The sequence below is a fragment of the Diaphorina citri genome, unplaced genomic scaffold (assembly GCF_000475195.1).
Source record: "Diaphorina citri unplaced genomic scaffold, Diaci psyllid genome assembly version 1.1 scaffold1679, whole genome shotgun sequence".
NCBI lineage: Eukaryota > Metazoa > Arthropoda > Insecta > Hemiptera > Psyllidae > Diaphorina > Diaphorina citri.
In genome coordinates, this window is record NW_007379105.1 from 37220 (window position 1) to 48317 (window position 11098).

The following is an 11098-nucleotide window of genomic DNA, read 5'->3' on the forward strand; positions in this document are numbered from 1 at the left end:
CCAAACGTCCAACTAGTATCTTATAGACAACCACATTATAATTAATGTTGCGAGAGATATAAATAATAATTGTAAAATGGCGAGCGTTCACAAAATAGGTGTGTTTTTTTTTATTTTTTATTATTTTTTTTTTTAGTTATGGGTGTGTTTTTTCATGTTTTTAGTTATGGCATTTAAATCTCCATTCAGCTACCCACCTTCTCACGTTCACCTCATTCAACCTGAGAGTGACTGGGAAAAGCTAGCAGCATGCAAATGGTTACCCCCCATCCATACATCCACCATGTGCAGTGTTGCTTCACCTCAATGTACCATTCAAAACTGTCATATTCAATTCTTTTGAATCAACTTACATGTCAAGCATTGTAGAGGGTCCCCTCTGTTAGCCATTTTCAACTATCGCTCAATTCACTGATTAGATAGGATGTGGTTCCAATGGTTTGGAAAAATAATAGAAAACACTTGAATATACAAACTAACAGGTAATTGTACTCTTATCACCAACAAAATTATTTCCAACAATTAAACACACAAGAGTCAAGCTAGAGTAAAATGACTACACAAATAAATGCTCTGTATGATAATCAAGCACTTTTCGTGTACGAAATGTCATCAACTTGTCCCACTACAGGATACTGAGCAGATAGGGTTTATCCTTATCAGTTTATCTTATCAGCTAGCCGACTTATCACAAATCACAAAATTTTCCAGTTTCCACAAATCACAAAAAAATGGGTTTTCCAAAAGTAAATAAAACAGTGCGTTTGTAAACTCTCCGGTTCACCCGTAGTCCGTAGCAGGAGCAGCGTTGAGTTTAGCAGGAGCAACGTTGAGATTTCAAACGCATTAGGACTCGTTTACACGATCGCCGCACAAAAAAGGAGGGGAAGTAGAAAAAATGGCAGTAAAAAAAAAGTTCGGGCAAAAAATTGCTTTTCAAAAGATGTTTTGATTTTGAATTTTGATTTTTTTGAAAATTTGATGAAATTTTGAATCACTTTCTGGATTCTGGTCATTCTGGGGATAGTTATCAGATTTAACTCTTGTTTTAAGTGGGTTTTCCTAATTTAGATTGGAGATCTTATTACAAGATAAGCAACCCAGGTATCAGACTTTCCTGAGTTTCACAAGACAAAAACATCCTCAACTTTCAAACGACAGATTATGATGTCCTCGGTAAGAAACTACCTAGTACCTACTTACTCACCCAAGACAACTTATTTCTAGAAAGTTTTGGTTATTTCTAATACTTAGGTACTTATTTAATGTTTAGGTTATGTGGTTCAGTGAAATGTAGAAATCACTGAAAGTTCTACATAATTAACTCACAAAAAACACTTGAGGGAATTTAAGCATAAACTCACTCACTTAACCAGCCTAGTTAGCTTAGTTGGTAGTGCGTCTGCCTTGTAAGCGCTAGGCCACAGGTTCGATTCCCGCCCAGGGCGGATTTTATCCTGATGGGATAATGTTCGTTCTCAGAACGGCTGGCTTTCTCCTATCCTGTCTTCCTTCTCACTTCGATTTCGGGATGATAAGACCATAGCAGTTACAGTTCCCTCTGTTAAACCTCTTAAAGAAAAAAAAAATCACTCACTTAATTGATTTTGAGGTACTTGTGCAGAAGTCACGTCCGTGGAATATTGCTACCAAAGGAACTGGCACAAACGAGCAGTGACCAGTGTTATTATAGGGTTAGATTAAATGCAAGAAGGAGTTTTCACAATTAAAGCAGTGATTAGTGTTAGTATAGGGTTAGGTTAAATACAAAAAGGAGCTTTTCTTTTCCACGGACGTGACTTCTGCATAATTACCGATTTTGATTGTTTCTCTCTCAGTAGGTGTCCACAACAGACCCTCAGACCTAGCCTAGCTCTGACCCCAGAGAGAGAAAAAAAAAATAATTTAAAAAAAAGTGTTTTTGGCACTGTTTTTATTTCAAGCAATGAAAGATGTGCTATATTGGACTCCTGTGGTCTGTGTTGTAGTATGCCTCTCATAAGATGGGTGAATATCATACGTACATATTTTTATTTATTTTATTGTGTTTTTAACGTCACTGATGTATAATTGTTGAGCTTTTAGTGACGACGATTTTACGCTACATTCGGCGACAAGCTACCGGCCTCCTCACATGCCGAGTGAGGTCAGAGAAAGTCAGCAGTACGTGATTACCCACATAATCTCTCGTCCGGAATCTGATTACCAACTAACGACGAACCTTATTTGTTTAGGGTTAAGTCCACCCAAGGCGGGAATTGAACTCGTGGCCCAGCGCTTACATGGCAGGCGTGCTACCCTCAAAGATTAGACTGGGAGCTCTATAATCATGCAATTTTTTCTTCGACTGAAACTCAACTGTAAAACACTAATATCTCACCATTCCCAGGTTTCGACTTCGTATTCTCGCAAGCTAGTTACTGTGATGTCTTTCATTGTTCTAGATTCACATTGGGAAACTCTTAGAAATACCTGCCAGATTGACAAGAATATGATGAGGATTCCACCAAAAGATGATTAAAATTCCAATAAAGGGATATGTTTATTTAAAGAAATACCTTTCAAAGAGTCAAAACATTCAGCTGGGAATTCAACTGATTTCCAAAACAAAAATCCCGTCAAATGAGTGAGAAATTGAACAATTGATTAGTTCAATAACAATCCTTTTTTTGAACCTTTTTTTGGCCCTCATATCTGGAGTTTGATTAATTATTGAAACCCACAACACTCTCTCCTCTCTGACATTCACCTCTTCACAATGTCCACCTCCTATCTGGAACAATATCTGGACAGTCTCGGCGTTGGATTGTCACCAATTCGTTGAATCCGGTGCTGACGGTTTCGTCATCGGAGCGCTCACCGGTGAGCAAGAAATCGACATCGAATTCATTCGCCAACTTAAAACCATTATAGGGGATCGACCAATTACATTTCACCGTGCGTTCGACGTGGTGCGAGAACCAATGAGAGCGCTGGAGGAGTTGATAAGCTTAGGTGTAACCAGAGTACTTACTAGTGGACAGAGGAGGAGCGTGGCAATTATAGGGGATCGACCAATCACATTTCACCGTGCGTTCGACGTGGTGCGAGAACCAACGAGAGCGCTGGAGGAGTTGATAAGCTTAGGTGTAACCAGAGTACTTACTAGTGGACAGAGGAAGAGCGTGGCTGACGGTAAGGAACATCTTCTACCCTCCGATTTGTGGTATCATTTTGGGGTCTGCAGAAGAGCATGTCTTCTTCTTTTTCTTCACCTTTTCCGGTGTTCAGACGGGGTAGGCATTTTTCGTCAGCCTCTCAATCAGCCCTAACTAGGGTGATTGATTTGGGCTGACATTTGGTTTTGGCTACAAAAAAAAAAAAATTACGAGTGGATGCTTTTCCTTCGCACTCAACCTTAGCTATTCCTTTAGCAAGGGAAATTCAGGCTGGTCTACTACCTGTTCAACGTCCCCCAGCCAGAGAGAAGCGCATAACTATATGAAACCATAAATTGAGTAAAACGGAAAATAACACTATCCAGCCTAGTTAGCTTGGAGGGTAGCGCGTCTGCCTTGTAAGCGCTAGGTTGCGGGTTCGATTCCCGCTCGGAGCGGATTTTATCCTGAACGTACGTTCGGTATAAGGTTCGTTCTCGGAACGGCTGGCTTTCTCCTATCCTGTCTTCCTTCTTTCTTCGCTTTCGGGACGATAAGACCTTAGCCGTTACAGTTCCCTCTATCAAACCCTTTTTTTTATCGTTTTCGGAAAGGCTGGTAATTTCCTAACAATCGCTAACGATTCCCCTCATTCCCAGGTCTACCCCTACTCCAGCGTCTACAAGCAGTCAGCGCCGGCCGAATCATTCTCCTACCCGGATCCGGAGTACACTCTGGCAATATCCTCTCTATTCTCTCCTCGGCCAATCCGGCTTTCCAAGAGATCCATCTATCCGGCAAACGAACTGTGCAACTTCAATTCAAACACGAGAAAGAAGTGTGTGCGAATGATGTTGAGATATTTTGAAAATAAGCGCGCTGAAAAAAATTTTCACTGAAGCCATCTGACAACACTGGCGTCCCCCGTGATTTTAAATAAAAATAATAAATAAATAAATAAGGGCGTTGCCCGTGAAAAGTGTTCTGTTGGAAAAGTTTATGAGTTTTTCTGTGTTTTTCCTTTATGTGTATGGTTTTTCCAAGTGTAGATTGTGGAATAAAATCTAACATCCAAGAGATCCATCTATCCGGCAAACGAACTGTGCAACTTCAATTCAAACACGAGAAAGAAGTGTGTGCGAATGATAGTATTGATGTGACAGATGCAGAGACTATACGAGAAATAAGAATGCTTCTTGATAGAAACAGCCAGAGTTAGCGTGGAGAGTAGCACGTTTGTCTTGTAAAGAGTCGCGGATTCGATTCCCGCCCGCGGCGGATTTTATTCTAACCAAGTAAGGTTCGCTCTTGTAACGGCTCTGGCTTTTTTTCTTCTCTTCGCATTCGGGACGATACACTCAGACTGTCTGACAGACTCAGGTCTTTGACGCCGCGGTCTGAGCGTGAGTGGCGGACGTTACAGTTCCCTCTATCAAACCTAAAAAAAAAAAAAAAAAAAAAAAGGGGACAGAGGAGGAGCGTGGCTGACGGTAAGGGACATCTTCTACCCTCCGGTTTGTGGTATCATTTTGGGGTCTGCAGAAGAGCATGTCTTCTTCTTTTTCTTCACCTTTTCCCGTGTTCAGACGGGGTAGGCATTTTTCGTCAGCCTCTCAATCAGCCCTAACTAGGGTGATTGATTTGGGCTGGCATTTGGTTTTGGCTACAAAAAAATTACGAGTGGATGCTTTTCCTTCGCACTCAACCTTAGCTATTCCTTTAGCAAGGGAAATTTAGGCTGGTCTACTACTTACCTGTTCAACGTCCCCCAGCCAGAGAGAAGCGCATAACTATATGAAACCATAAATTGAGTAAAACGGAAAATAACAGTATCCAGCCTAGTTAGCGTGGAGGGTAGCGCGTCTGCTTTGTAAGCGCTAGGTTGCGGGTTCGATTCCCGCTCGGAGCGGATTTTATCCTGAACGTATAAGGTTCGTTCTCGGAACGGCTGGCTTTCTCCTATCCTGTCTTCCTTCTTTCTTCGCTTTCGGGACGATAAGGCCTTAGCCATTACAGTTCCCTCTATCAAACCCTTTTTTCATCGTTTTCGGAACGGCTGGTACCTACCTAATTTCCTAACAATCGCTAACGATTTCCCTCATTCCCAGGTCTACCTCTACTCCAGCGTCTACAAACAGTCAGCGCCGGCCGAATCATTCTCCTACCCGGATCCGGAGTACACTCTGGCAATATACTATCTATTCTCTCCTCGTCCAATCCGGCTTTCCAAGAGATCCATCTATCCGGCAAACGAACTGTGCAACTTCAATTCAAACACGAGAAAGAAGTGTGTGCGAATGATAGTATTGATGTGACAGATGTAGAGACTATACGAGAAATAAGAATGCTTCTTGATAGAAACAGCCAGAGTTAGCGTGGAGGGTAGCAACGTTTGTCTTGTAAAGAGTCGCGGATTCGATTCCCGCCCGCGGCGGATTTTATTCTAAACAAGTAAGGTTCGCTCTTGTAACGGCTCTGGCTTTTTTCCTTCTCTTCGCATTCGGGACGATACGATCAGACCATCTGTCTGACAGACCCAGGTCTGTGACGCCGCGGTCTGAGCGTGAGTGGCGGACGTTACAGTTCCCTCTATCAAACATAAAAAATGGAGGTTCACAATGGCTTCACACCCTAGCCAGCAGTGATTGCACGTTGAATGCACTAGTTTCCGATGAATCATTGAAGATAAGCAACGTTGCGCGTGAGTGGTATCCGGGTGGGTGACCGTGCTGGCTTTTACAGGCAATTCGCATGCACCCACACTGACACACCTTACAAGAGTTTCAACACACACGGTTAGTCTGGATGCTTGACAATCAGGATATCCCGAGCTCGGCAATACACGCGATAAAATAAAGAAGGGAAAATGATAAAATACTGACTTTTTTTTTTATTCAACACACAATAAAATGATCATTCATTATTATATTTATTTATATAAAATATATCTTTGTTTTTTGTTTACACAGTAGAAAATGAAATGTTGGGATGAAAACATATGGATACTTCATAAATAAAAAAGAAAATCCAAATCATAAAAAAAAGAAAAAAAAAGAATAAGTGTAACGGAAAAGTGGGAGAAGAGAAAATATAAATTAAAAAAATAACATTTTATAAAATATGTATTATTGAATAATGAACGGAATGATATGTCAAATTAAAATAAAAAAATACAAAAACAACTTAAAATAAATAAATTTAAAAAAAGGAGAGACAAACAAACAACAGGTAAGTATTATTAAAAGAGACATAAAAGAAACAAAACTGACTTCTTTTATTGTTTCACTTTGTACTGGATTCACATCTTTGAAAATTTTATTCAATGTGATTTATTTTAAATAAGTATAGCAGTTGCTTTACTTACAAGACCAAGCTTTCCAAAGATTTACCAAGAAAGTAGGTAGGTACCTAGTATCTACAATTGGTCTCAATAAAAATTGTAGAACAGAAAGCCTATTATAAAATTTCCAATTACTTTAATAGGTAACTCATGACACTGTATAGGAAAGCTAAGTTCTCTAGTACCGTAGGATGAGAAAATATTGGAGAGGCAAGAATCAAATGAAAATATTCAATTATACCACTACAAATAATACAAGACAATCGGACATAGAAGAACTCTATAGGTAAAGAATATCTATCCAATAAAAAATTATCTAAGTAGGACAATTGACATTAAAAAAAAAACTAGGAATTTCAATAGAAGTGGCTCTAAAAATTGAGGTTTTCTGTTAAAAGTACAAAGAGGAAAGAGGTAACCATAAAAACTGATAACATTAAAGTTTCATCTCCAAGTCTCTTACGATTGGAGGGGGTAAAAATCCCAAGTGTCATACTTTTTATCATACTTCCCTGTTCATAATTATGATTGTAATCAGATTGAGAGGAAAATTAAATAAAGGTACTGCGGAGAAAAAAGTGAGACCATTCAATAATATCCTTACTTAATGAAAAATAAACAAAGATTTACCAAGAAAGTAGGTAGGTACCTAGTATCTACAATTGGTCTCAAGAAAAATTGTAGAACAGAAAGCCTATTATAAAATTTCCAATTACTTTAATAGGTAACTCATGACACTGTATAGGGAAGCTAAGTTCTCTAGTACAGTAGAATGAGAAAATATTGGAGGGACAAGAATCAAATGAAAATGTTCAATTATACCACTACAAATAATACAAGACAATCTCGGACATAGAAGAACTCTATAGGTAGAGAATATCTATCTAATAAAAAAATATCTAAGTAGGACAATTGACATTTAAAAAAAAAAAAACTAGGAATTACAATAGAAGTGGCTCTAAAAATTGAGGTTTTCTGTTAAAAGTACAAAGAGGAAAGAGGTAACCATAAAAACTGATAACATTAAAGTTTCATCTCCAAATCTCTTGACAATTGGAGGGGGGAAAAATCCCAAGTGTCATACTTTTTTTCAAACTTCCCTGTTCATAATTATGATGGTAATCAGATTGAGAGGAAAATTAAATAAAGGTACTGCGGAGAAAAAAGTGAGACCATTCAATAATATCCTTACTTAATGAAAAATAATTACATTCTCAGTGCAGGTATGTAGCTCACAATGTCTAACTCATCAGAAACACTAAGGACATAACATGGCTAGTGGCTACTCATTGGACACCATTAGGACCCAAATGCTAAGCAACCTCCTTGACCGAGTGGGTATCACCCTAGGCTTGCACGCTGGAGGTCCCGGGTTCGATTCCCGGCGTGTATAAAAGTGAAAAGCCAGCCTAGTTATCTTGGAGAGTAGCACGTCTGTCTTGTAAGCGTAGATATGGTTTGTTTTTGAAACGACTGACTTTCTCCGACCCTGTCTTCCTTCTCTCTTCGATTTCGGGTCAATAGTACTTCAGTTGTTAAAATTCCCTCTATGAAACCTCTTCAAAAAGAAGAATGATGGTAAAGGTGTAGGAGCACCACTGCAAAGTGAAATATTGTGCAGGAAAAATGAACATTCTTCCACTAAAAACAAGTAATGGATTCCTGAAAGGGATGTTGTTGTGGCTACAATTTGCAAGATATTTGCTACAAGTCCCACATACTTTAATTCACAAGTGTAGTGGCTGGTAAATGTTATAGGCACAAACACATATCAATATGTAGCTACAACAACATACCTTTCAGGAACTTCAGTAGGTATTTACATTAGATCAATATATTTAGCTTGACCAGTTCCCATAATTACTGGAATGCATCCTTTGGTTTTGGACGAGTTTTGATGTAAACATAAACAACAATGATAAAAATAATTTAAATTAACTTTTCACTTTCTTAATTTGCTAAAGTAAGAAGAAATTATTTAAATTTAATTTTTCTTCGTACTTGTAACAAAGAAAACAATAAAACGAAAATAAATAAATGTGTATCTAAACTTGAACATTTTATTTTTCTGACCAGGCGTGGACAAGACCACGATCATCTGGGATGCAGCGTCCGGTCAGTGTGAACAACAATTCTCATTTCATTCCGCGCCTGCCCTGGACGTAGACTGGCAGAGTAACACGAGCTTTGCATCCTGCTCTACAGATCAGCATATCCATGTGTGTAAACTACACTCGGATAAACCTGTCAAGAGCTTTGAAGGACACACGGTAAGTCGGTTTAACTGTCTTATATCATTATGAATGGGTTACTTTCTGGTGTTCTCGTGTTGACCCAGCACTTAAAAGGGAAGTATTGTGTCTCTTCTCGCCCATCTGATGAGAGGCATACTACGGGATGAGCATGCTGCGACACAGGCCACGGGAGTCTAATGGAGCTCAGTTGTTTCATTGCTACGAAATATATACGATGGTGAAACACTTTTTTTTAAGTAAAATTATAATTATCAACTGTTGAAAAAAAAACCTCCATCCCTTTGATATTAATATAGTAGGTACCTTACTTATGTCCTGTTGAGTTTTCTCACCCAGGTCTTGATTTACACAATCTTTCCTTTTCTTCGGCCTACCTCGCCCTGTTCTCCCCCTCACTTCTATTCTCTCGACTCTTTTCCCTATGTAGCTCTCATGTCCATACCACTGCAGTCTCCTTTCCTGGAACTTTCTCGACACTTCTGTTACACAAAAAAGTAATGTATTAAATTTAATTTGGTTCTTTCTCTTCTCTCCCCGTGTGTTTAGAACGAAGTGAACGCCATCAAGTGGGACCCCCAGGGTCTACTGTTAGCGTCCTGTTCGGACGATATGACACTCAAGATTTGGTCCCTGGATAAAGACAACTGTGTACATGATCTACAAGCGCATAACAAGGAGATCTACACTATCAAATGGTCACCTACAGGACCTGAGACTTCTAACCCCAACATGAGCTTGGTACTCGCCAGGTAAGATCCGTGAAGCAACGGTGCGCGTGGTTGATATTCGGATGGGTGACCATTTTAGCAATTTTAGCGGTTGTCACAAAAAAAAACCCTTAGCAGCAGCTTAATTAGCTTGGTAGGTAGTGCACCTGTCTTGTAAGTGCTAGGTTGCTGGTAATATTCCTGCGAACTTGATTCTAAACTCTAAACAGATAAGGTTCGTTCTCAGAACGGCTGGCTTTCTCCTATCCCGTCCTCTCTTCGATTTCGGGACGATAAGACCTCCACTGTTACAGTTTCCTCTATCAAACCTCTTGAGGGTTTTTTTTTAATGTAATACCTACTTACAAGCATGTTTTTTTTTTTTTAAAAAATATATATCAAAATTAACTTGCTGTGGATCTTGTGAGGTGACATTGGATAAAAATGCAAGGAATACAATGAAGATATGTAGGATGCTGTTCATTCTGGTGTGCTTTGATTCGGAAAGGAGGAGAAAGTTTACAGGCAACCTGGAAAACAAGGGAATAATATAAATTTATTAATTCCAACTTTCTGATTAACATTTTTACCTACAATACATACCTATGTACATGAATTTACATGGAAACAACACTTTTAGCACCTAAGGTCTTCTTGTGAGGGGTTTTACCTATCATTCGGCGACAAGCTGAACGTCTAAATTTAACATCACCCAGCCTGAGTGGAACCGGGAAACCGCAGCAACAAAAAGGCAAAATTAGCAAAATAGGAGACTCCAGAGAAAAAGTGGATTTTATTTGGTAGGTGCCTGAATACCTACCTGTTACCAATATCCTGATGGCAAGCTGCACGGCTGTTGGCGACAAGCTAAATGTCTAAATTTGACATCACCCAGCCTGAGTGGAACCGGGAAACCGCAGCAACAAAAAGGCAAAATTAGCAAAATAGGAGACTCCAGAGAAAAAGTGGATTTTATTTGGTAGGTGCCTGAATACCTACCTGTTACCAATATCCTGATGGCAAGCTGCACGGCTGTAACTCTATTGTTTCCCTGATTTGGTAACAAACACAGTCGTAAAATACAGACGAACGACCATTGCGGAAAATTCCCAAAAGGTAGCAGATAACGGAGTTTTTTTATTTCTTTTATCAGTTATTAAATTTTTTCTTTTCTTTTTTATCAAATCAAAATTTGAAATTTCGTGGGACACGTCAGTCAAAAAAGTAAACAGAATATGCGCATGCGCGAAGCTAATGAGAGGGGAAGGAGAAAAAGATTGCGATAACTTCTCAAACGTGCTCTTGGCTTGGGAGTTTTTGCTCGCCCATAGCTAGGGTGACTGTACCAGTAGTCGATCATTTTTCACGTTTTTAAGTTTCAATTAGCTCTGGTTCTATTGTTGGACACTGTTATATTCATGAGGTTCGTTCTCAGAACGGTTGGCTTTCTCCTATCCTGTCCTCTCTTCGATTTCGGGACGATAAGACCTCCGCTGTTACAGTTTCCTCTATCAAACCTCTTGAGGGGGTTTTTTTAATGTAATACCTACAAGAATGTTTTTAATGTTTTCAAAAAAAAAAAAAAAATGGAATATATATAGATGAGAGGGGAAGGAGAAGAAGATTGCGATAACTTCTCAAACGTGCTCTTGGGAGTTT

At 39.2% G+C, this 11098-nt stretch overlaps 1 protein-coding gene and 1 long non-coding RNA gene across 2 annotated transcripts in view; both read left to right on the forward strand.

The window, feature by feature from the left end:
- LOC103516845 (F-box-like/WD repeat-containing protein TBL1XR1) overlaps positions 1-9485 on the forward strand; it is a 17082-nt gene extending 7597 nt beyond the window's left edge. Inside the window, exons 7-8 of the mRNA XM_017447228.2 lie at positions 8554-8747; positions 9279-9485. Coding sequence (XP_017302717.1) covers positions 8554-8747; positions 9279-9485 — 401 coding nt within the window. The remainder of the gene's footprint in view (positions 1-8553; positions 8748-9278) is intronic.
- On the forward strand, positions 935-2512 carry LOC113470585. Its single transcript, XR_003393591.1, has 2 exons — positions 935-1176; positions 2445-2512. It is a non-coding gene; the product is annotated as an uncharacterized LOC113470585 (long non-coding RNA).
- Positions 9486-11098: the final 1613 nt, after the last annotated feature.